This window comes from Eleutherodactylus coqui, chromosome 2 (assembly GCF_035609145.1).
Source record: "Eleutherodactylus coqui strain aEleCoq1 chromosome 2, aEleCoq1.hap1, whole genome shotgun sequence".
Lineage (NCBI taxonomy): Eukaryota > Metazoa > Chordata > Amphibia > Anura > Eleutherodactylidae > Eleutherodactylus > Eleutherodactylus coqui.
In genome coordinates this window covers 300,055,827-300,082,571 of record NC_089838.1, presented here as the reverse complement: position 1 = coordinate 300,082,571, position 26,745 = coordinate 300,055,827, and the positions used below count along the sequence as shown (strand labels likewise).

The window sequence follows — 26,745 nt, the reverse complement described above, 5'->3', positions numbered from 1 at the left end:
AGATCGCGGTATGATGTGATACTACTGTACTATGTCATACTGCAGAAGCAATCAAACCATCACAAGTTCAAGTCCCCTGTGGGGGGCGAAGAAAGGAAATGTAAAAAGCAGTTTTAAAAAGTTTTATTAACTAAAAAAAAGGAATAAAAGTTCAAAAAAGTATTAAACTACCCATATTTGGTGTCGCTGCCTCCATCTTAGTAAGGCATTATTTACTCTGCATGGTGATCGCTGTCAGAAAAATATATATACTTCAGAATTGCGCTGTTTTTGGTCACCATCTCCAAGAAAAAAATGTAACAAAAAGTGAAGACAAAGTTGTATAAACGGAGGTGGCCAATAGAGACCGCAGGCCGCCCCGTAAACAACCACGTCAACGGGAAAATAATAAAGGCCCCTGCACACCAGCGGATCTGTATTCGCGCACGTATGAGTGGAGTTGTGCAATGAACTTTTTTTTGCGCACATTGGCGTATTTTACTGTACTTTTTGCGCCCGCACGGCGTATTCACCAGCGCGTGGCGTCTCCCAGGGTATTTTGCGTGTATTCGCCGACTACCATTGACTTCTATGGCGGCTCTGGCTGAGCAAATACGCAGGAAACTACAGCGAGGAGCCAAAATGTGCAGGACCCCACAGAAATAACCTCGTCTGCCCCTACATATCCCCCAGCCCCCCGACCGCCCCCGCTGGGTGACACCCGGCCATGTGCAGGGGGCGGAGCGGGAGAGGGTGGGACGGGGAAACAGTCAGGAAGTCCCGGTGCCCGGAGCAGGCTGCGCCGTCATGTCAATAACTATGGTGGCGGGCGGCGCCCACTGAGGGACCCGAGACGATGTGGAGCCGGCTCGGGGCTCTGCTGCAGCAGGCGGTGGACACGGTGAGTGCAGGCCCGGCCACGTCACACCGCCGGGAACAGCGGGTCACGTGACGTCAGCGCGGCCGGAGGCGGGCAACATAACCTGGCGGGGGGGCGCCAGCTGCTGGGGGACTACAACTCCCAGCGTGCGCGCTAGGAGGTGTAGTACTGCAGAAGCTGGGGAGCCACAGGCTGGAGACAGTGCCAGTCAGAGTCTGCACTCCCAGTGCCAGGCATAGTGTGTGCCCTCACCTCCCAGTGCCAGCCAGAGTGTGCGCCTATTGTGTAAACATTGCCAGTAGGAGTGTCCCCATTAACCCTGTCAGGCAGAGAATGCCCTCATGTTGGCAAAGAGTGACCCCCTTAAATGGCATCAGACAGGCCGTGCCACACAATGCCACACGTGAACATACAGCCCTCAAAAATATTGCCAGCCAGAGTGCGTGACTCCATAGTACGTCAGACAGAACATATGCCCCCATAGGCAGCGCTTGACAGAGTGCGCCCCCACACCAGTGCCAGACAGTGTGCCCCCACAGTGCCAGAGTATGCCTCTATTCCATACATAGTACCAGCCAGGTAATGCCCTGAAAACAGTGCTAGTCAGTAAGTGCCGCCATAGAGCGCCCCCCGACGGGCGTACCCTCTCACAAACTGGCAGCCAAACAAAGAACTACAATGGACGTTGTAATCCGGAGTGCCCCATGAACCGCGTTAGGCAGCGTGGCATATACTGTGCCGTCCGACCAGAGTCATGGGCTCATATGACGGGCGCAGAGTCTGGGGTGGGGCTCTCATACCCCCTGCCGTCTGCCTGGAAATCCATCGCTAAGGCCGCTGCACATTGCGAGACGCACAAATCTGAACCTCGTTCTTTTGACTGGGGTCACACGTGGGCGATGATTTTCGTGCGTGCCCTCGCATCCCCCATTGTTTTCAAACTTCGCAAAGTGATGGCGAGCGCATATGGCGGCGTGATTCCCAGCCTAAGTCCGGTTTCACATCTGCGTAGTAACGTCCGTCCGGAGGTTTTGTCGCAGATCCGGCTCGCCGTACCGGAGAAAAAGCACTTCAGGCGGCGCTTTTTCTTCCTCCTAAAAACCGGACAGCCGAGCAACGAGCGCCATTATAGTCAACGGGCTGCGACCAGCGCTGCTCGGTCCCATCCAAATTGCGGAGCCATTTGGCAGCGGGGATCTAATTTCCTGCCCCTCGAAACCCTGAGCGCAGATGTGACAGCCTCAGGGCGGTCTCACGGCGAGAAAGTCGCACGATTTTTGTGCGATGCAAGAATCAGTAAAAAAGCAGATTTTGAAACTAATGATTTACGACGGTTTCCATCCCGTTAGCGATGTTTTCACTGATGCGATGTTGAAAGAACACAAAATCGTGGCAGGCTCTGTCCTCCTGCCATGTGCGTTTTTAAAAAATCCTTTGTTTCCCTATGGAGCCTCCGTTTTATCGCGGCGGACGTAACGCGCATCACGATGCCATGGTTACCATTAGAAAGTCCTATTGACTTTTGCGATAAAAAATTGCAGAACTTTATCGCGGGCGGCGGCGAGGCGATGCGAGGTGTTTTTTTTAAAAGCATCGCTGACGCTCAAAAATTGCAGACTCGATTTTGCCGCAAGCGGATTTTGCTAGCGGTAGAATGGCGATGGCCCGTGTGGACGGAGCCTCGGCTGTACATGAGATGCGTGTCTTCGCCCTGCGGGCACGCACAGGGCACAGCTGCGGGGTCTATATACAGCGATGTGCAGCAGCTGCAGAAGACAAATGTGCAGCATTATAAATTAAACCCTGTGGCAAAAATGCCCAAAAATACTTACATGAGAAAAACAATTGCCCCTAAAGGGATCCATCGCCTTTAACCCCTTCCTGCCCCAGGACGTAAGTGTACATCCTAGCCAGGAATGGAGGTAAACATGTCCTATGAAGCTGAGCCTGCGCCATCCACAGCGGAATCACCTGTGACCGGTAGCCAGCCTCCTGCTGCAACAGTGGGGATGGGGATCCCCGCTGTTAATCCAACCCCCCCACCCCCACCCCCCCGCGCTACAGGGCATAACTGTACGTCCTGACAGGGAGGTGCTTAGCGCAACAGGGCGTACAGTAACACTCTGAGGATAGCGCGAGATCAGAAGAGATTCGGCATTGGGAGCCAGCTGTCACAGATAGCCGGCCTCCTCCTGCAACAGTGGGGGTGCATCAGGACAGCGACCCCCCACTATTAACTCATTCCCTGCCGCGATCTATGTGAAGGGTTCACAGAGGGAGCACGCTCCCTTTGTGACGTTATCGGAGTCCCGCGATATAATCAAGGAGAGAGCCCAACAGGTTGCCATGGCGTCACGCCAAATACAGGCATCCTGCATTGCCTGTAATTGCTAATACAAGCGATAAGGCATGACAGGATAAAAGTCCTGCAATGCCTTATCATAGCGATCATCGGATCATATGATGTAAGTCCCCACAGGGACACAAATGGTGTGTTTAAAAAAAAAAAAAAAAAAAAAAAAGATAAAAATAATGTACAAAAAAGAAAAATGTTAAAAAAACCCCCAAGAAGCGATAAAAACCCCCCATAAAAACTGAGGGAAAATGCAAATTCCGGGCCTAAAAGTGATCACGAAAGCTGTGCATACCCAAATTTTTTGCATTTTGCCTCCCAAAAAACGAATAAAAGTGATCAAAAAAGCTTCCCCAAAATAGTACCACTAAAAACTACAACTCGTCTCGCAAAACATAAGCCCTCACAGAGCTCCGTCCATTGAAAAATAAGAAGTTAAAAAAGGGTTTTTATTGCAGAAAAGTGGAAAAACCTGAAGTAAAAATAAGCATTTTGGTATCGTTGTAACCGCACCGACCCGCAGAAAAAATGTGTTGTGTCATTTATGCTGCATGATTAACGCTGTAACAAAAATCTATGGCAGAATTAATGCGTTTTCTCTCCTTGCTATCTTAAAAAAATAACAGTTTTACAATATAGTCTATGTACCTCAAAATGGTACAAATAAGAACTACAGCTCGCCACGCAAAAAACAAGCCCTTATACGGCCGCGTCGACGGGAAAATAAAAAAGTTATGGCTTTTAAAAAATGGAGATGAAAATCCGCCAAAAATCGTTGCGTCCTTAAGGGGTTAAATGCTGCAATCAATGTTTACCTCATCAGCCCTTCGCCATGTAATCGCAGAGGGTCAATGCATTGCCGTACAGAAGTATTGCGGTGTATTATGAGTGCAATCGTAGCATTACAGGTTCAAGCCCCCTACAGGGACATAAACAGAAAATGTAAAAGAAAACAACATCTTTTGTGCACCTCCCCCTCTTTGTTTAAAAAACAAATAAAAAACCATATTTGGTATCGCTGCATCCGTAACGACCTGCACTACATATTGGACACACGTTTTATCCTGCATACAAACGCAATAAAAAAAGGAAATAAACAAACAAAATGCTTTGATTATTTATTTTGCTTCCCAAAAATATACAATAAGGCCTAAGATCCCGCGGCCGGCGGCCCTGCGCACCTGTCCGGGTCTTCTTTTTTTTGTACTGCGAATGTGTGCGGAAGCGCTGTCTGGTGCGATGGGCACATGCGCTGTACGCTTTTTTTTTTTAACTGCTTTCCCACAGAATCTGCGGCCCGTCCGCGGTGTCCACTGCATACGGGCTGCGGGTCGAAGAACTTCAATTGATTTCAGTGGAAGCCGTCCGTGTGGGAACCGCATGAAAATGGAGCATGCAGCGATTTTTCATCCGCGAGCGGAAGCCGTAATTGATTGCCGCTCTTGGACACGAAGAATTGTTTCTCCATAATATGCTATGGAGGGTTATTGCTGCGGAATTCCGGGCCTAAAAGTGATCACGAAAGCCGTGCGTACCCAAAAATGGTGCCAGTAAAAACTGCAGCTCGTCACACAAAGTCCTTCCGGAGCTTCGGCGTTGGAAAAATAAAAAAAAGTTCTGCGACTTTGAATGCAGCTATGCCGAAAATAATATTTTCCAACAAAGAGGGTTTTTATTGTGCAAAAGTGCCCCCCCCCCCCCCCAAAAAAAAGAAAAAATTATATAATATTGGTATTGCTTTAATGATTCAAACATGCAGAAAAAAATGACCATGTTATTTGCGCTGCCTGACTAACGCTGTAAAACAACAAACCAGAATTAATGTTTTTTTCTCCCTGCCCTCCAAAAACATTTCATAAAAGTTTTATATGTAGCCAAAAAATCTACCAATAAGGCTGGGTTCACATGGGGCGGATTTGCCGCGGAAATTCCATGCGGAATTTTGCCGCGGCAAATCCGCATGCGGCCGCTAATCCCGGGATTAGCCAGCCATGTGGACGAGATATCTCAGAAATCTCGTCCACACGGAACGGCAAATCCGCTGCGGCTAAGGCGGCAGAAGCCACCGCTGCGCCGCGGGTTTTGAAGCAGCCGTTCTCCCGGTGGAAATCTCGCAGTTTTTTGCTGCGGCCAAACCAAGAGATTTCCGACGAGAATCCGCCCCGTGAGAACCCAGCCTAAAAACTACAATTTTCCACGCAAAAAACAAGGCCGTGTGGACGGAAAAACAAAAACGTTATGGCTTTTGAAAAGCGGAGATTAAAATCCCAAATCAATCGTTGCGTCCAACCTCCTGCTCAATGCAGGACCACTAAATCCTCCCAGACCGATGGATGTCCGCTCCATAATGAGCAGCAGGAAGTGTGATAGGAGGCAGCGCCCCCATTGATTTCAGTGGGAGTGGAGCCGGCTAGTGCAGTTCCTCCCCTGACCACTGATGGCAATGTCTGGCTCTGCTGCACTGACAGTGAGTCGGATGATCAGTTGATCCTGAGAATAGCTGATCAGCTGTAATAGCCCGAAATATCCCTTTAATGTACATAGTAGCCCGAAATATCCCTTTAATGTACATAGTAGCCCGGAATATCCCTTTAATGTACATAGTAGCCCGGAATACCCCTTTAATGTACATAGTAGCCCGGAATATCCCTTTAATGTACATAGTAGCCCGGAATACCCCTTTAATGTACATAGTAGCCCGGAATACCCCTTTAATGTACATAGTAGCCCGGAATACCCCTTTAATGTACATAGTAGCCCGGAATACCCCTTTAATGTACATAGTAGCCCGGAATACCCCATTAATGTACATAGTAGCCCGGAATACCTCATTAATGTACATAGTAGCCCGGAATACCTCATTAATGTACATAGTAGCCCGGAATACCTCATTAATGTACATAGTAGCCCGGAATACCTCATTAATGTACATAGTAGCCCGGAATACCTCATTAATGTACATAGTAGCCCGGAATACCCCATTAATGTACATAGTAGCCCGGAATACCCCTTTAATGTACATAGTAGCCCGGAATACCCCTTTAATGTACATAGTAGCCCGGAATACCCCTTTAATGTACATAGTAGCCCGGAATATCCTTTTAATGTACATAGTAGCCCGGAATACCCCTTTAATGTACATAGTAGCCCGGAATACCTCTTTAATGTACATAGTAGCCCGGAATACCTCATTAATGTACATAGTAGCCCGGAATACCTCATTAATGTACATAGTAGCCCGGAATACCCCTTTAATGTACATAGTAGCCCGGAATACCCCTTTAATGTACATAGTAGCCCGGAATACCCCTTTAATGTACATAGTAGCCCGGAATATCCCTTTAATGTACATAGTAGCCCGGAATATCCCTTTAATGTACATAGTAGCCCGGAATATCCCTTTAATGTACATAGTAGCCCGGAATATCCCTTTAATGTACATAGTAGCCCTGAATATCCCTTTAATGTACATAGTAGCCCTGAATATCCCTTTAATGTACATAGTAGCCCTGAATATCCCTTTTATGTACATAGTAGCCCTGAATATCCCTTTAATGTACATAGTAGCCCTGAATATCCCTTTAATGTACATAGTAGCCCGGAATACCCCTTTAATGTACATAGTAGCCCGGAATACCCCTTTAATGTACATAGTAGCCCGGAATACCCCTTTAATGTACATAGTAGCCCGGAATACCCCTTTAATGTACATAGTAGCCCGGAATATCCCTTTAATGTACATAGTAGCCCGGAATACCCCTTTAATGTACATAGTAGCCCGGAATACCTCATTAATGTACATAGTAGCCCGGAATACCCCTTTAATGTACAGAGTTGTGGAAATAAAATGACAGTAAATGCTCACCTCTAAATGTGTATTCTTGCAGCGTGAGCCGGCTCAGGACCTGCTGCAGTCCTTTGTACAGCACTGGAAAGGGGTGACCCAGTACTACCTGGAGACGACCGGTAAGTGAGCATACATCGTAGTGACCCAGCTTATGCTTCCTTAGCAGAACCCTTGATACCGCTGTTCTGCAGAATAGGAGGCCCTACGTCTAACTGCTCTGATGCCGGTGTCACACCTGCGTTCCGTCACAGTTCCGGGTCAGAATACTGGATAAAGCGGACGGACACCCATTATAGTCAATAGGGTTCGTCAAGAGAAGGAACCGTTCGGCCGTGGGGATACCCCTGTCCTGCTCCCCGAACAGAGCAGGAAAGGGGAATCCCTAACGCAGGCGTGAAACCACCCTGACTCCTTTCACCTGCCCTTATAGGGAGCAGGCAGGCCCACCATGGCAAGCACCATATCTTCTATCTGGTATTAGAAAATACCCGCTGTAGAGGCTGCACATTTTTTTCAAAGCATTGGATGCGAGCATTATAAAGGGTTCATATACTTTAGCAACCGTTTTCTCACCAATAAAACTAAAATTACAAATTGAAGTAACTTTGCAAAAAGTCTTCATTTAGTGGAAAAAAAGTTCCTATTGTTTTTATGTGTACAGTTCCTATGCAGACCTATGTGTCTCCATAGTAACAGACTACAAACACACCTGTTTGGGTCCATTCAGCCTCTGACAGGCAGAATATGGGCCGTGTTAATAAGGCCGACTCGTGATAACGTGACTATTGCTCTTCTATAGGCGACATCAGATTTTGTCTTCCTCTGCAGATGAGTCCTGTCCGGCCCGTAACACCGATATCCCATGGCGGCTCCGTCAGCTTCTGGACATCCTTGTGTTCGAAGAAAATGAATTAGGCACAAGAGAAAACCAAGAGGATGGAAATAGCAGTACTGGCAATACAGGACCCTGCATGGAGTATCTACTGCAGCACAAGATACTGGAGACCCTCTGCACCCTGGCCAAAGCCGAGGTAGGGAAACGTACTGGGTTCACCCATTGTGCTGTATGTACAGAGGTCATGTCTGCTTCTAGGTGCCGATAACTGTATATATGGGTCCGGCCATCTCTTATACAAAGCACAGTAGTATACGTAAAGTCACCAGTCAGTGCCTGTGTATACAGATATGGAGCGTGTCAGGATGTATAGGGTGGGGGGGATACAGTGAGGTGAACGGGTTCTGAGGAAGAATGTACAAGAGGGGTAAATGGAGAAGAGTTAGATTAGGAATTATGGTGGATGTGTTTTTAGGAAAAACTGTGAATATCGGTGATTAACCTCATTGTCTGGGGTAGAGCATTCCAGAGAACTGCTGCAGCATTAGCAGAGCAGAGAGTATGGGTAGGGAGGTAGACAGAGATGAGGTAGGAGATACAGGGAGGTGCAGCACTGTGGAGGGTCTAATGGATGAGAGTGAGGAGTATAAATTGTATTCTATACTGTACAGGCATCAGTGTGGTGGCCGGCACTGGGTGGAGGCGCCGGCGTGGTGGCCGCACTGGGTGGAGGCGCCGGCGTGGTGGCCGCACTGGGTGGAGGCGCCGGCGTGGTGGCCGGCACTGGGTGGAGGCTGGCGCTGGTGTGGTGGCTGGCACATTCAATGCGATGGCTGTGATTGGTTCTCAGAGCGCTGCATTCATTGGCTGAGCAGTGGCGCTCAAGAACCAATTAGACCTGTGGCTTCCTTCAGGAGGGGTTTACAAACTCTTGTTACCAGGAAGCAATGTTCTGTCGGCTGCTGAGGACTGAAGCAAGAGCTCCGGAGACCAGCGGGAGGGACCTGGACGGCGCCTGTTAGGTAAAGTATAAGACATGCCCTAAAAATAAGACCCCCCGTACTTCTTTTGGGGCAAAAATAAATATAAGACAGGGTCTTACTTCCAGGGAATCACGGTATAAGCATGAGTCCTTACCGCTATGCAGATGTACAAGTAATGAGAGATTCAAAGATTCTGCAGATACGAGTTACTGGATGTAATTTTAGGGGATAACCAGATACTAAGGTAAGTAGCAGCTCTGGTGGAGCACATAAACCAGATGGAGGAGTGCAGAACAAGGACTAAATTCACCTGCCCCCTGATTTATTTATGGCTGTAGCTGCGCCCCTCCAGCACGGCCGCATGTAATCACATCAGATTGTGAGGTCACATCTGGTCAGGAGCCGCAGGGTGTTCTCTCTTTCTGTGCTTGTTTGTCATAACCTTCTCTTATCTTCTTCTTCCCCGCAGTACCCCCCGGGAATGAGACAGCAAGTTCTTGTGTTCTTCAGTCGCCTTCTGACCAAAGTGCAGCGCCCCCTGCTGCACTACATCAATGTTCACCGACCGGTGCAAGTAGGTTTTAATTCACCGTATTCCTCTTATTTACAGAAGCTATGAGGTTTATATATGAAAATGGTTCCAAAGAAGTACAGGATCACATATGGAGTGCAGCCTCAGCTGGGAGTTTAAGGCCCAAAAGACAATCTGACTTTTAAGGGGTTAATAAAGAGTTGCTGTACTTTTCTAAAACTTTTGACATGTCAAAAATGTTGATCAGTGGGGGTCCAAGTGCCCCCCCCCCTCCCGCCCCGATCACCTGCAGTGCTCCTCTGATCGCTGAGCCCTTTTGGCTATGTTCAGCTGCTTTGGCTGTTCTTTGCAGCAGAAGACGGCCCTTAACTATTAACATCCTCATTCTATCTGTTAGTCATTGAAAGCTTTGCTATCTACAAGATGATGTTGTCTCTCTTCTGTCCTTCTGCCCACAGAAGCTGATTGCGCTGGGTGGAGATACCGTTGGAGTCACCGCACATAGGGAGGAGTTGCAATTCCTGATTTCTGTCTGCAGCAAACTAGAGAAGGACCCATCGCTCCTCTGCCATGTCCTGGAGGTATCTAAATGTCCAGACACATACCTAGTTTTACCTGTACAAGCCACATCAGGTATTGGATTAACCCGTTCATGACCGCCAGCACGCCTTTTCCGACAATCGTTAAGGGGCCCTGTTCTAGAGTGATGTATTTTTACAGCACTGTAGATAGGCAATGCACAAGTGTCCCATGCTGCCCTGGAGCAGGTTCCCGTTTGTCTGACAGCCTCGCTGCTGCTTTAATGGTTTGGATCAGAGGGACTGCTGACCCTGGTTAATTAACCCTTTAATCTCTGAGGTCAAGATTAGATTCCTGGTCAGAAGTGCTATCTTTTCTCCTTAGGGAGAGCAACTATACTATAAACTAAGTGAGGAGACTCAAATGGCCACGCACGCTCCTCTGGGTAATATGCAAATAAGGGAGATGTAATAAATCCTCCACAGTGCCACCTATTGGAAGGCAGCATTCCTTCAAGCCAAAATCAGACTTTTTGTATAAAAATTCTGACTTTGGCCTGAAGGAATGCTGCCTTTCAATAGGCGGCACTGTGGAGGATTTATTCCATCTCCCTTATTTAGATTCCTGGTGACGTGATCGTGGACTGAGCAACTGCTGTGCAATCAGTCCTGTAGCCCTAGAAAGGACAATGCAGCTGTTTGTACAGTAATAGACCATTTAAACGGGATGACAGTCTCTAAACCAGTGTTCCCCAACTCCAGTCCTCAGGGCCCCCAACAGGTCATGTTTTCAGGATTTCCTCAGTGTTGCACAGGTGATGTAATTATTGTCAGTCCTCAGACATTGCCACCCGTGTTCTTACCATAGGATATCCTGAAAACATGACCTGTTGGGGTCCCCGAGGACTGGAGTTGTGGACCCCTGGTCTAAATGACTGCATGAGCGTTCGTGCAGAGCGTTTAGACAGGCAGCGTTCACGGCTAAGGTCTTCGCTTCTCTCTCAGCGCTTCACCTTCTATGTGAAGTGCTGAGCAGAGAGCGTTTACATCCAGCGAGAATCCCGAGATCCAGCGGTTTTTGTTTTTTTTTATGCTGACTGAGACTCAGCGATAACGAGGATGTGAACGAATACTAAACAATTTTTCTGCATTTACATGAGCCGATTTTCGCTCGATTTCTTTCGTCTGAACGAACATTGAATGACCCCCACCAATTAATGAATGATGACCTAAGTCCTGGATAAAGGGTGAAGACTAGGTCATCACTGGATTTAAGATGACTTCGCAGTACGGTGATTGGAATGCGTTTTCTTGTATTACAGAGTGAGAATGTGAAGGGCGACTCGTCTGCTGCAAGCGAGGAAGAGGGAGCAGCTGGGCCCAACAAACAAAAACCTAAGCAGTCCCTGTTTAAGGCTGTGCTGAGACTGTGCCTGTGTCAGGTAACCATAATGTAATATGAGTCAGATGTTCGCAGCAGTAATTATTGGTAATAAAGTATCTTATCGGCCTGTAAGTATGTTTCCCATCCGTGTCACTGGGAAAACCGAATGAGCTTGGGTATAGCTGCTACCACTAAGGCTGGGTTCACACGGGGCAGATTCCCAACGGAAATGTCGCAGTTTGGCTGCAGCAAAAACCGTGACATCTCCGCCGGGAAAACCGCCGCGTAAAAAGCCGCAACGGCTTTGAAGCGGCCCGGATGCTCGCTCTTCCGCTACGTCTGGTGCTCCCATAGAGGAGAGCGCGGCCGCAGCGGGAAAAAAAAAAGACCTGCTGCATTCGGCAAATCCGCGCCGCAGGAGCGGCTTCTTGCGGCTTAGCCGCAGAGGGTTTGCCGTCCCGTGTGGACGTGATTTCTGAGAAATCTCATCCACATGGCTGGCTAATCCCGGGATTAGCGGCCGCATGCGGATTTGCCGCGGCGAAATTCCGTACACGGAATTTCCGCGGCAAATCCGCCCCGTGTGAACCCAGCCTAAGATGCAGACGCTAAGTACAAAAGACTGTTGGTTCCTCCCGCCACCTATACCTCTCCTGTAGGCACTGAGCTTTATGGCTATGTTAGAGGTATACACTGGAAGCTTACCCAACGCATTCTTCAGATGTACTCTGCAGACAGACAAACACTGCAGTGTTAGCGCACCCTTGTGGCAGCATGAGGAACTCACGCAGATTGCTGAGGGGAGTGATACATGATACCAGCGTGTGTGTCAGCTGTATGTTCACCCACACACCCCTTGCTGGTGATAGAATATGAAATGCTCCATCGCCTATAAATGCAATACATTTAAAATGACAAATGGGGTCAAAAGCTTTATTTTACGAGGGGCAATTTAATTCAACAGGCAGCGTACTGTGCGGACCGTATTGCAGACCTAATGTAGAGATATAATCAGTATAATCTATAGAATATGAAGACTTTTGCAGTCACCTATCTTGCTTCTCTCAGTCACAGACAGGCCGCCTGGCGGTGCGTGCGCGGGAGGCGCTCTTCGGGGTTCTGCATGCAGCTCAGCAGGAGGGTCCCGCACGTCTGATTGCACAGAGTGACCTGAGCCAGCAAGTAGTACGACGTCTGTGTGAACTACACAATGAGATTCCTCTGAACACTCACCCGTGTGACATTACCGCTGCAGATGGTACCGATTGGAGGTCAGTGCACGTCGCCTTATAGACAGTCAAGAAGTTAATGCATAGCGGTCACGTTCTCCACCGTTCCCCAAGCTCATCGCTATCTTTGGTTGACAGGATTGAGGTCAGCAGTGAACACTACAATGCCATGCCACCTGAAGTGGCAGCCGTCAGGAGGTTTCTATGCTGGGTGCAATACTGTAGTTCCCTCTTAAGGGAGTCCCACGAGGTGAGCCCCTTCTGGCAGCTTTAGTAACTACATAGGATGGTCATATTGTTGCTGCTTCCTTAATTTTTACCTGTGTTGTATTCATAGATGGTCGCGGTGACAATAGCAGATTCCATAACAGAACATTACCTGAGAGGGATCCTGCAGGAGGAACTGCTTCATGTGTGAGTATCTAGGGATGGACTTGTAGGTCGGAGAGAAAGCATGTCTGCAGCTAACCAGATACCTAACTAATAAAGTTACATCGACTGACAGATTTTTTGCCTTCTGTAGATCAGAGCTCCGTATCCTACGAAGCACCGCTCTGCTTTCTGCAGTGCTCCAGCACCTGAACCCTTCCCCATTAACTCATAGACTGCTCCACTTCTTGCTGGGAGAAGACAGAGGTCCGGAGAAGAGGAACGACAATGGGCCACCGCTGCGGACTCAGCTCATCCAGAGGTGTAACCACTTGTCTGATGAGGTAACAAGTCCACCTTCATGTCATATACAAATATAGCAGAGTTACAACAGCATGCCAGTGATACTCGCTCCTGTGTGATACTCGCTCCTGTGTAACAGCAAAGGAGCGAGCATCACTGGGATGAGCTGCTGGGCTTCGTGTTCCCGACAGCATGTTGTTATTTAAGTCACAAAAAGTTCCTAAAACACATAATACATGTGGTATAAGGCATGCACGTCAGTTTATTATTTTATTTGGCAGGGGGGGAAGGGAACACAAAAATTAACTTTCCTATTTTTTCAATGACCTATCTACATGTGGGCATACTTTTCGCGGGATGTATTGTATTTTTCAGTGGTACTATTTTAACACTGCCTACAATAAATTGGCAAAGGTAAAGAAAATTGGTGGGGTGAAATGTAAAAAAGGCAATTGTCCTATTTTTTGAGAGACTGGTGGCGATTTTTTAATTTTTTTTTATCGTGGTCACAGTGCAGTTAAAATGACATGTTATTTTGTGGATCGATTTGGTTATGGAGTTGCCAAATGTATATACTCGAGTATTAGACGACCCGAGTATAAGCCGAGTCAATACGTTTTACCACAAAAAATTGGTAAAACGTATTGACTCAAGTATAAGCCTAGCTATACTCAAGTATTTAGTAGGTTAAAAAAAAAAAAAGCAATACTCTCCTATCAGCCGGCATCTGTGTCCCCAGCGTGATGCGGCCAGCTGCTGCAGTCTTCTGCACGCTGTCTTCTCCCTGGTTTGCTTTTGAAATCCCCGCCGTCAGCGATGTGATTGGATCGAGTGCTGGCCAATCACAGCTGGCGCTCGATAAACCAATCACAGCCATTCAGAATGACATTACTGAATGGCTGTGATTGGTTTATCGGACGCAGCTGTGATTGGCCAGTGCTTGATCCAATCACATCGCTGATGGCAGAGATTTCAAAAGCAGGCCAGGGAGAAGACAGTGGGGAAAAGACTGCAGCAGCTGGCCGCACCGCCAGGGACAGCATTCCGCTGAGGACACAGACGCCGGCTGATAGGTAAGTATTGAGTTTTTTTTTTTTTGTTTTTTTTTACCTAACTCGAGTATAAGCTGAGGGGGGCTTTTTCAAAATGTGCTGAAAAACTCTGCTTATACTCTAGTATATACGGTAGTTTTTCTTTCTATGCGGTGCTACTTAAAAAATACCTTTTGAAAAAAAATGTGCTTTCTGCTGCCATCTCTTCACCCCCATAACATTTTTTATTTCATAGTTACCGATGTGCGAAGGCTCATTTTTGCAAAGTGGCCCTTAGTTTTTATTGGTTCCATTTTTGGATACATACTTTTTTGATTGTTTTTTATTTGATTTTTATCTGATAACTGGTGAAACCTGCTTCAATAGAACCCCCTGTATCGAAATAATAGCACGAACTATACTTGGTCCTCCATGGCATCAGGATCCAGAGCTGCAAACCTGCCCAGGTCCTGCTGATTGTTGTGACTGATGATGACACAGAACATCATGTGACCGCTGCAGCCTCTCATTGGCTGGATCCCTGGTTTAATGGCACTCAGGATGTGAGCGCTGATGCCAGGGGAACGAGCGCTCACCTGATTTCTTGAGGTGAGCGTATGCCATTAGGATCAGTGGGGTTCAACCTTTCAAAACTGGTATAGTGCTGCGTCCTCATCACATTTCTTTTCTCTTTTCTTAGCATAGCAGTGCTCCCGGGAATGGCGCCATCTACAGTTCCCAGCACAGCGGCTCTCCCAGCCACATTGCTGTGCAGCCAGCCCCATTTCAAGGTGGCTGGGAGGCCCGCTTTACAGAGAAAAAAAATTGGACTCCGTACTAAATCAGTGCCACTCCTTCATTCTCAGGATTGGTGAGGGACCCAGAGATCGGAGCCCTGCTGATCATAAAGTGATGGCATATTCTAGCAATATGCTATTGCTTTATAATATGGGAAAGCTACTTTAAGGCCGCCTGCACACGGGCAGATTTGCATTGCGGAATCTGGGGCGGGCGGGCATCCGCCTCTGTGTTTTTATATCGTCCATAGCATGCTATGCAAAAGTGATTCTTCCTGCTCATGAGCGGAAACCAATTGCGGTTTCCCTTCGCGGATGGAAAATTGTAGCATGCTCCATTTTTGAGTGGATTCTGCACGGACGACGTCCATTGAAGTCAATAGAATAATAGTCAATTGACTTTGCGGAAAGGTCGTGGGTTCTGTGTCATGGCTAGGCGATGACTCGGGAAAAGCCAGCAGGTTGGAAAAAAAAAAACTGAAGCGAAGAAAGACAGGTACGTGCGAATGCCGCTGCTGCCAGAGCTGGATTCTGCATGCAGAATCTGGCTTTGCCGTGTGCCTCTCTTTCCATATCCCATTGCCTTGCAAGTTGATTTCTCATGGCTGCTAACCTGGGAATGTGCTGGGGTTCACATCATAAGTCTAAGTGAGCTATTTAGTGACCTTCTGTTTGCTCAGATAAGTCTTACTACACTACGGCTCTTTGAGGAGATTCTGCAGTTACCTGAGAAGATGTGCATGTACAGTCTGGTGCTACGTAACCTGGAATCAAGGCGGTACATATCTGCAGTCCACGAGGAGAGCAGAGGACACGACAGCGAAGCTTTTGAAGGCTCAGAGTAAGTAGCAGCATTTCTACCTAACTTGTACATTCAGACAATGGTGGTGCGGTGAGAAGCCGTCCCCCATTACTGAAAACTACTATTCTGGACCTCCTCCTTGTGCAGACCGTCAAACTAGGAGCTCCTATGTAATGTATCTGTAGTGATGATAATGGTCTTATTGTCACCTACAGTGAGCTGGAAGAAGACCCCTACTTCACAGACGGCTTTCCGGATACAGGCCTGAGGCTCAATAATGGAAACCAAGGGCGAGGTACAGAATCCGGAGGAGCAGAACAAAGTGTCAGGAGGTGAGGAGATAGGCAGGTGAACCAAGGATAGAAACAAGCTAAGCCGATGATATGGAGGGGTATTACTAAAGAATCGATAGATTAGTAGATTGAATAATGGCTCTTCTGTTTTACAGCTTCCTGTCACTTGTTCCGGAGGAGATGAAATCTTCAGACTCGGGGTTTGACACTTACCTGCAGGATGCTCTGGTACAGGTGAGACAGCTCCATTCTGCGCACATGCAGACACAGTTTATGACAAGCTTTCGACCAAGTGCCATGAGTGTAGGATGGCTGCTTACTTCACACCCTCCTATTAGCAAACACTGATTAGAAGGAGAAGCAACTGAAGGAAAGTTGAACAAAGTTTGTGCAAAGTGTATCAAAGGAACGCATTGCCCAGCCTTTCATCTTCTCTCTCCGGAGGGGGAGCTGCATGCTGTAGATTACGGTTTGCCCGTTTGTTCCTGCTCCTTATCAGTGTTCCAGTGCCTCTCCTTCATTTCCACCACTTTGTGCTTCTCCACATTGTTCACATATTTTATTTTCTTATGTACCTCAACCTGTTATGCTGCCCTGGAACTCCTCCAGTGTACTAAAGGATTTTCCTTCAGTTCATTGCTGGATCGTGCAGAACTGAGTGATAATAGTTCGTGACCGAACAAGTGAATGAATTATTGTTCATTGATCAGTTTCTGCAGGTATAAAACCAAATGACACTCGGCGTGTGTAATCAGGCAGTCATTTATCTATGAACGACTGTCTGTCTACTATGAATGGAGGCAGGCAGTCTGAAGCGCTCTCTTGCGCGTTCCACCGCCGTTCACTGAACGATCATCGCTCTTGTGTGAAAGCAAGAAGCGATTATCTCTGGGATGACTGTCAAGCACTTAAGCACCCATACAAATGGACCCTTACATTGGCAGTAGAGTCAAATAATAACTGGGGGGAAGCTAGTAGCATACAGGTTTATACAGCTATAAATGAGTTCATTGCAAGCTGTAATTTAATCCATAATTAGTGAACTCCTCTCAGTGGTATACAAGTGGTTGCAAGGTGGTAAACAAAAAAGAAAACAAATGGCTAAAAGGTTTGAGGGTTTTCGGCAGGAAAAAAATGTAAATCTATTAATTTTGGCACTTATTGCTGTAGAAAGCGAAAAATGAACATTAACCCCTTAATGACGCGGGCATTTTTCTTTTTCCATTTTCGTTTTTTCCTCCCCCCTTTAAAAAAATCATAACTCCTTTATTTATCCATCCACGTCGCTGTATGAGGGCTTGTTTTTTGCGGGACGAGTTGTATTTTTCAAGGGTGCTATTTAAAGTACCGTATATACCGGCGTATAAGGCGACGGGGCGTATAAGACGACCCCCCAACTTTCACCTTATACGCCGGTATACAGTGGAGAAAAAAAAAATTCATTACTCACCTCCCCCGGCGTTCTGTCGCGCTCCGGCAGGATGTCGCTCGCTCCTCGTCCCCGGCGCAGCATTGCTTTCTGAATGCGGGGCTTGAAATCCCCGCTTCCAGAAAGCTAATACACACGCCGGCAGCCATGACATCATTGAATGGCTGTGATTGGCTAAAACACACGTGGCTTCAGCCAATCACACTATTCAATGACATCATTGAATGGGTGTAATTGCTAACACGTGCGCCTTCAGCCAATCACAGCCATTCAATGCTGTCATGGCTGCCGGCGTGTGTATTAGCTTTCTGGAAGCGGGGATTTCAAGCCCCGCATTCAGAAAGCAATGCTGCGCCGGGGACGAGGAGCGAGCGACATCCTGCCAGAGCGCGACAGAACGCCGGGGGAGGTGAGTAATGATTTTTTTTTTTTTACACTTTTTTTTTTTGTATTACCGGCGCATAAGACGACCCCCGACTTCAGAGCAGATTTTTCGGGGTTCAAAAGTCGTCTTATACGCCGGTATATACGGTACCATATAATGTACTGAAAAACTTGTAAAAAATTCTAAGTGGAGTAAAATGAAAAAAAAACGACATTTTGCCATCTTTTAGTGCGTCTTGCTTCTACGGCGCACAAATGGCAACAAAAACGACATGATAACTTTATTCTATGGGTCGGTCCGATTACTACGATGCCAAACTTGTATAGGTTTTTTTTTACTATACTCCTCTTTTTTTTTTTTAAAGACATAAAAATTTTTTCAATTATTTTCTGCGGTCATTTTGTGCGCGCAATAACTTTTTTATTTTTCCGTCGACGTAGTTGAGCAAGGTTTCATTTTTTGCGGGATGTCCTGTAGTTTCTGATAGTACCGTTTTGGAAAACATACGACTTTTTGATCGCTTTTTATTGCGTTTTTTCTGGGAGACAGGGTAACTAAAAAAATGCATTTCTGGCGTTCTTCATTTCTTTTTTCGAACGACGTTCACCGTGCGGGAAAAATTATGTGGTACTTTGATAGTTCGGACTTTTACGGACGCGGTGATACCAAATACATATTTTTAATTTATTATTTAGATTTTTTAATAATAGATATGGCAAAAGGGGGGTGATTTAAACTTTTACAACTTTTTTTTTTTTTCAATAAAAAAAAAAACTTTATTGATTTTTTTTTTTTTACTTTACTTTGAAGTCCCCCTGGGGGACTTTAAGATGCGATGCTTTGATCGCTCCTGCAGTATGACGTAATGCTATAGCATTACGTCATATTGCTTTTTGACAGGCAGCCTATGAAGCCACCCCACGGGGACGGCTTGATAGGCAGTCTGCTAAGGCAGCCCTGGGGCCTTTCATTAGGCCCCCGGCTGCCATGACACAAATGCACGGCTCTCCCGATCTCACCGCGGGGGGGCCGTGCGGGACCCCCGAACATCGTTCGGGGCATTTAAATGGTTAATAGCCGCGATCGGCCGCGCGCGGCTATTGCCCGCGGATGTCAGCTGTTATAAACAGCTGATGCCCGCACTGTATGAAGAGAGGTTGCATCGCAACCTCTCTTCATACATACCCCGACGCTCCATGACGTACCAGGTACGTCATTGGTCGTTAAGGGGTTAAGGCCCGATGTCCACGGGTGGATTTGATTTGTGGACCGTTTGAAAAAATCGCTGCATGCACCATTTTTTGCGGATTCCTGCACTGACCGCTTCCATTGAAGTTAATGGAAGCCGTCTGATCCGCGGCACGCCTGCAGCTGATACTGCAGGCAGACCACGGATCTGCGGGAAAGCAGGAGATTTGGTGAAAAAAACTGTACTGCGCATGTCCAACGGCGAGCCATGAGGGCCATGCGCAGTACAGCGAACCCGGAAGTGGAGGGATCCACGCAGATGCTGGTGAAAACAGGTAAGCAGAGTTACTGGCCGCGGCACAGGCTGGATTCCGTGCACGAGATCCGTGCGTGCCGCGGACATGAGGCCTAAATGCTAAGTTAAATAACAACAAATACATAAAATGCTCAGCCTTGCACAGCTGTCCGCTCACCGGAATGGAGAGGGGTGAACATTTTTGTTAGTCTTTAATGTCAGAATCGACTACGTGATTAAAGGGTTAATATGCACATAGGGTACGTTCACATGTGACAGATTGTGGTGCGGATCCACACTGTTTTATGCGGATTTTGATGCGGATCCGCAGCAGATTTCACACTTTCATTTGAAGGCAGAAGGTCTGCTGCAGATCCACATCAGAATTCACACCAAATGCTGCAGATTTTGACATGGATTTTGATGTGAAATTTGACACACATTTTCTGCTGCAGAAAAACCGCAATGTCTGAATGTACCCCAAGGGGCATGAATTGGGCAGCACGTACATTTACATGAGGCAGAAATTCAATATCTGCAATTAAAAGTAACTATTTCAAGGTGGTAATTCCAATTTTTATGTTAGAGGCAGGTAGACTGCTAGGGGGTTAATAAGCCATGTCGCCCACACTACAGTTTCAGTTTACAACATCCTGAAGTTCTAGAACCCCTTTATCGGTGGCAGGGGTATTGTATTTAATGTCATCTTTGGTTTGCTTTACTTTTTACACAGTACCACAGCTGCTGTACGCAGGCATCATCGTGGGGATGGCCGCTGTCACTGCAACCACCGAGTAGCGGACACTCAGGACAGGATGAATTCTATGAGGGGCTTTTCCTTGAGACTCTGCTTAATCGCCTAGGGAGTATCCTAGACCAGGTAATGTCTCTCCTAAGTTTTCACTCCAACCCCTCACATCAATGTTGATACATCTTCAGCATTTGTAAACTAACCATTTGGTTTTTATTAACCACCAGTTTAATTACCTGCATGTCTTGATGCTGATCTCCACACTTAGGTTTCATGCCAACGGCCGGGTGGGATTCCGACTGTGAAATTTCGCAGCGGAATCAGAGCCGGTGCCCCCCAGAGACCCCATACTCCCCTCTCTGGATCTGTTGCAAACATCTTGGCCAGCGCGCATGCGCAGTGCAGCGCATGACGTGCTGACACAGGGCGGTGACTCGATGACCCACAATACTTCCACTGTTCTCACAGCGGAAGTATCACAGGATGGACAGCTTCCATTGACTGCAATAGAAGCCGCCCGTGCGATTTAACACAAATTAGAACATGCCACGATTCTCCCCTGCGTGGAAAAATCGCAGTTGATTTCCGCTCTTGGGCAGCGGAGAATCTCTTACCATTGCTTTGAATTCAACAGCGATAATCCATCCATGGGTATTCGGCCTTAGGGTGCTTTTGACAGACTGGTTATGAAATTGTACCATTTCATGCAGCCGGTTTATACGGGCAGACGATAAATCGTTCAGTCTTTCACATTCACTGTATTCGTGAATGAGAACGACTGAACGATCGGTATTTAAACTTAACGATTAGTGAATGAGACAAAGATTATTTTTCTGCCTGAAAAAATGAACGATAAGCGAACACTGAATGATGATCGTTCATTTAAATGATTGTCTGATGATCGTTCCATGTACAAGGGCCTTCATTCAAGTGTAAATAAACGACCCTGATGGCACGGCACACCATGATATCATGTTATGTTAAAGCCCGCCCCCCTCCTTTCACAGTAAAGCAGCTTTCACACAGACGGGAAAATTGCGCAAGATTTGTGCTGATTGTTTTCAATGGAGCCGGAAAATACATCGCACGGCGTGCAATACGAGGATTGCAACTCCCCAAAAGTGATGGGGACATCGCACATTCCTGAGCGTTGTATGAGGCCCGATATCGCGCTCGCCTGTGTGAAATTAGCCTATCTGGGCAGATACAGCGGCAAACCAACAGCTAAAGTCGCGCATCTTTGTAGCGACACAAAATCACGTTATCGCACAGACCACAGATGCGATATCGCTTCGATTTTCTCGCGACTATATTGCTGTCGTCCGTGTGAAAGGGGCCTACTGCAAAAGAAACCGTTTTAGCAGGATGTTTGCATCGAAGCTCCCCGGTGACTAACTGCTCTCCTTGGACCGAATACATTCCTACTGCCACGTTGCAGGTTGACCACATGATGCATGGTTGTGCTCAAAATTTAGGGAAGACCTTTTCAATGGTTCTCTGCCCTGAATACAGCGATGTTACCATGCAGGGCGGCGCTGGGTCCCGCGGCCGGCGCGCACCGCTCCGATGTCGGCTCCGGCGTCCTGGAGCTCTGCTGTCGGGGCTCTCCCGGCGGCATGGAGCAGCCAGCGTGCAGCGGCATGGGCGTGTCCGCCCCTAGGGTGCCGCCCGCTCTCCTCCACCTTCCATATGCAACAGTGGGAGAGTCGGCTCCTCCCACTCTCCGCCCATGGGCGGAGGCTTGAAGTTAAAAGGCTGGCAGTGACCTGAGCTCACTGCCAGTTATTGGTTCTGTTAGCCTCTAGTCAGGTCTGGCTCAGTCTGCTCTAGTTGCTAGTCAGTGTCCTTCCAGTTTGCCTGTGAGCTCCATCTCCAGCCTGACTCTGCCTTGTAAGTTCTGTTGGTCTGTTCCACCTGCCTCTTCTGTCGGCACTCTGTCCCCTGTTAGTAGTTCCATCTAGGTAGTCGCCAGGTCCCTAGCCAGAGCAGGGACCGCCACCCAGTTGTCCGCCTGGCGTTAGCCAGGGCCGAGGCAAGTAGGCAGGGACAGTGGGGTGCGGGACGTTCAGGGCACCCCACCTGGCGCTCGGGGGGCAGAGTGCCGTAACAAGCGGGACACGAGCGGACTTATTTTACCTGATAGGGCAACCCTTTAAATTGACAATTTCCTGCATCAGTCCTCAGGTAATCTCTCCAGGTCCTTGGAGCAGAAAATATAGCTTCATGTTGCAATACCAGAAAACGCCCCACCCTGTGCCAATCCTCCTCTGCCATACACCATTGTTCACCGCATTGCCATTGATGCGTCTTTATGTTTATGTCCCGTAAAATGACATCCTCATGCAGCTTAAGTACTAACGCAGATCATTCGGTATTCTCTCTTCTGTCTTTCAGCCGTACGAAGTAAATCTGCAGGTCACCTCTCTGCTCACCCGTATAGCCCTCTTTCCTCACCCACACATCCAGGAATATCTTCTTAATCCATTCATCAACCTGGCCCCGGGCGCACGGACTCTCTTCTCTGTGCTTGTACGGGTGAGTATCCAGGGGCAATCTGCAGTCCAGATTCAGGATCTCTACTCTTTGGATTAAAGGCCTATTTACACGCAACGATTATAGCTCAAAGTTTGGTCAAACGATGGCATATGAGCGATAATCGTTGCGTGTAAACACTTCCATCGTTCACTCTTCGGCTGAATGATGATTTTAAGGTGAGCTTAAAATCCATTGCTCAGCCAGAGAAAGATAACTGAAACCGCACGCTGTGTTCTCAACTGGTGCCAGAAGATTACAATGTATTCTGCCGATAGTCTCTGCAAGAACAATGGAGCTGTGTGCAGAGCTCAGACCACATGTTGTGCTCTGCACACAGCTCCAGGAGGCCCTTTTATAAACAAATGAAGCTGGTAAAGTGCTAATGGACATTTACATCACTTATTGTTCTTTAGTTGTTACCCGACTTTTTGGGGGGATCCCCATGCAAATTTGTTCGCAAGTCATTCAAGTATGTACGACTGTGACTTTTTACAGCAGATGGCATTTGATCAACCAGCGATGTATTTCCTAGGTGAGCAAAAATGAACTGACTAGTGACTGGTGAGCTAATTATCACTTGTCACACTTATTTGGGCGGTAGTTGTCCCGTGTAAAGCCACCCTAAGTAGCCATGAGAGGCAGTCAGCAGACAAGGTGTTCTTCAGTCTTCTGGTATCAAAATCACAGCAAATGTGCGGCATCGCACTTACACTGCTTGCATGATATATGTACATATGAGATTTTACATCCAGGTGGATTATATATGATCAGTCATGTATATATTTGCTAATCCATATGCCCCTCCCCCTCTTAGTGTCTTCTCTCACCTTTTGTATGGATGCTTGTTACCTGTAGGTGGTTGCAGATCTCGCTCAGCGATCTCAGCGAATATCGAATTTCCAGGAGATGCTGATCCTGGTTAGAAGACAATTGACGGGAGAAACTCCTGTTGAACCGTGAGTATATCTTATGGCCCTTTTAGACAGAACGAGAATCTCATGTCCTCTCCAGCTGATCCGCGCTTGGGCTGACTGTATAGACCGCACAATTGTCGTTGAATCATTCAGTTCTCATTCACTTATCGTTCAGCGTTTCACAGAGGGATGTAAAGCGCTGAACGATCGGGGTTTAAACTGCCCGACAAGTGAACGAGGCGGCACTCCTTCTTATCCCGGCTGAAACAGAATGATCAATGAGAACTTCAGGATTCTCATTTGTCATTCAGTCGTTGGCTTGCGTGTAAAATTATCATTCACTTTCATTCATTTTGTAAGCCTTAATCGTTCTGTCTAAGCGCACCGTTACTCCATATTCTACGTTTTACAGTTGCTATGTTTTCTTGAGAAACAGTAAGATCCCAGTATTGTGCATTGCCTGTGAGGAAGCTCTGCCATGGAGAACCTGTACAATGTAACTAAAATTTTAGACAATTTCTAACATGCCATAGTGATCTGTTGGGAGGCTGAGCCCCTCACTTATCAGGCGTTGTGCTTATTCAGCTCTTTTCATCTGTGCTAGGGTTGGTGTATGGGCTCAATAAAAAGTCTATGTGGGTATTATTGTATCCTGTCACCACCGGAAGTTAGGGGTGTGACAGGGCTTGAATGCAGGAACGCCCCTGTCACACACCTAGCTTCCGATTGGGTGACTTCTGTAAGGTCCTAGCAGCAGCGTCCGTATAGATTGTTGCCTGGGCTGGGCGGTTAGGGTTCGGGTTAGGCTTAAATTATTAGCTGTAAATACTTGCATGTTACAGAGGTAACATGCAAGTACTCACCCTAACCGTGCAGCCCACGCAACAATCTATACAGATGCTGCTGCTAGGTGTTTCCCTGGAGCAGCCATCCCCCTAGCATCTCCCCATGGCAACCAGTAGCCAGCACCTCCGCGCTGCAGCAATCCCCCTGCATTGAGACACTGGCTCCACTCCCTCACTGCTCCGGCTGTGCTTGCACCGCTGCTACTGTGTCTCCTGCCAGCACCGCAGCAGCTCGGAGCTTTGCCGCTGCACTTGGGGGATTACTGACCGCTGTGCCTCTCCTGTCACCGCTGGCTCTGCATGTCCTGTCATTGCTCACAGCCTTGCTGCTGTCCTTTCCTGCTGCTGCAGAGTGTGCATCTTCTGCATCTCCTGCTACCCTCGGTGTTCCGACTGTTGCCTCTGCCTGTGGATGTCGTGCCTCCTGGCGGTCTGACTGTTGCCACTGCCTCTGGATGTTGTGCCACTACTCCCAAGCTTGCTGCTGTTCTTCTCTGCCGCCTCTGGATCCTCTCCATGTCCTGCCGCTGGCACTCCCACTGTTGCAGCTGTGGGAGAACCTTAGTGCCCTGCCAGGACCTGCACGCCAGCCACCTATGCAGCCAATCAGCTACAGGGGCGTCACCTGCCTGTCATTCTGGGCTCCACAAGTACTTCCTGGTGGTGACCAGATACAATAATACCGACTATGTGCCTGTACACTGCAGAACGATCACAACAGAAGAGGCATAGCACTCAGTTGAGTGCTTATAATCCTCCGGTGGAATTCTCAGCTCCCTCATGACATTGTGACATGTCAGAAGTTTTTAAAAAGTTTAGTTGCGCTTTAAATATATTATGTAATTGTGTTTTTCCATACACAGCGCTACTCTTGGGCTGCTCCAGGTTTTGCACATATTAGCTGAAATAGGGCTGAGCTGCAATACCAGACACAACCTATGTACAAGAGTGGTGCTGGTAATACTACAAACTATGTTTACTAATCTCACACAGCCCCTTTAAACATAATCATGTCAGCGGAGCCGGCTGCATAGCTTTGCAGCTGCAGCCCCTCTTACTATAACTGTCTCTCTACTCCCTCCCATTCTCCTGTATGGGCTTTTCTTAGTGTGAATGTGTCGGGTGGGCAGCCTATTTGCCCACATGATACATTCACAGCATCAGAGGGCAAGGGGAGGCGGTAGAGGGGGAAAAGGGACATTTGTGCAAAGCTATGCAGATGGCCCTGCTGACCTGAGAAGTCTTCTTTAAGGCTCATTTACACCGCAAATTACCGATTGTTCTTATTTTACCCAAGAGGTAGTATTCCTATAGCACATTCCAAAGCGTTATGGAGAGGATCACACGATGATGGGACTCACCTGCTCTATCAATATGCTGTATTTATCGGTGTCTCTCCCTGCAGGTTGGGACATGAAACTCTCTGCAAAGGAGTGGTAGTCCTGGAGGAGTTCTGCAAGGAGCTGGCGGCGGCAGCCTGTGTGACCCACCATCCTCTCGGAGTCTAATCCTATAGTGACAATCATGTGACATGGAAATGGCCATGAACTCAAGTGCAATAGCTCTAATGTCTCCTTTGCGGAGACCCCCAAGACTTTGTCTCTATAAGCTTACTGTGCCTTATTTCCAGGTCCCTGGCGGCTCCATGGAGGAGCTGGGCCTCTTCCAGTTTTATAGTACGACAGCTTTTTGGGGCTTCCATAATAATGGGGTCCACTTCGCCCCCTGGTGGCTGTTTTGGTAGATCTCCTCAGTCTTACCGTGCTGCTACATCTCCCGGTCATCATTAATTATCGTGTTTCTTCTTATTTTATTCCTTATTATCCGGCAGTGTGCATGCAGGGTTTATTTTTATAGTTTTGGTTGCTTTTTTTTTATGCTCCTCGACGATCGCTGGCTCTGGTGGGCAGACAGTTTGGATATTTGCTTTTGATATTTCCCCCCTCCTTCTGGCATAGAGGTACAGAGCTCTTTTAACCTATTTCCGTCCTGCCACTGAGCTCCTCTTTGCTCCATGTAAATAAATGTGTTTATGTGGACTTCCTTTTCATTTCAGTTTATAGGCCGTCCTGAGGGCCATTGTGGTAGAAAAGACAGTGTGTTCTTATGGCGGCAGTTTGTGCCACTACAATGCTATGTGTAGAGGACCCTAAGGGCCGTCCACGCAGGGCGGAATATTCCACAGGACACTGCAGAATATTCCGCCGTGAAAGATTCACATGGGCTGACGTTTCGCCTTTACCAAAGCATCACTATGGGACTTTTATC

The 26,745-nt window shown here is 47.6% G+C and overlaps 1 protein-coding gene across 2 annotated transcripts; it reads left to right on the top strand.

The window, feature by feature from the left end:
* The first annotated feature begins 737 nt into the window (after positions 1–737).
* FHIP2B (FHF complex subunit HOOK interacting protein 2B) lies at positions 738–26,516 on the top strand. Of its 2 annotated transcripts, XM_066593470.1 has the most exons (17): positions 738–880; positions 7,100–7,178; positions 7,888–8,090; positions 9,347–9,451; positions 9,868–9,990; positions 11,250–11,369; positions 12,380–12,582; positions 12,679–12,790; positions 12,878–12,954; positions 13,064–13,253; positions 15,721–15,881; positions 16,058–16,174; positions 16,291–16,369; positions 20,166–20,312; positions 22,578–22,718; positions 23,574–23,674; positions 25,883–26,516. In XM_066593470.1, exons 1-17 carry the CDS (start codon positions 836–838, stop codon positions 25,983–25,985), a joined length of 2,106 nt encoding a protein of 701 aa, XP_066449567.1. In that variant the 5' UTR covers positions 738–835; the 3' UTR covers positions 25,986–26,516. The 2 variants fall into 2 exon arrangements, with proteins under 2 accessions (XP_066449567.1, XP_066449568.1); XM_066593471.1 differs by lacking the exon at positions 7,100–7,178 and having other exon boundaries at positions 761–880.
* The last annotated feature ends 229 nt before the right edge of the window (positions 26,517–26,745 follow it).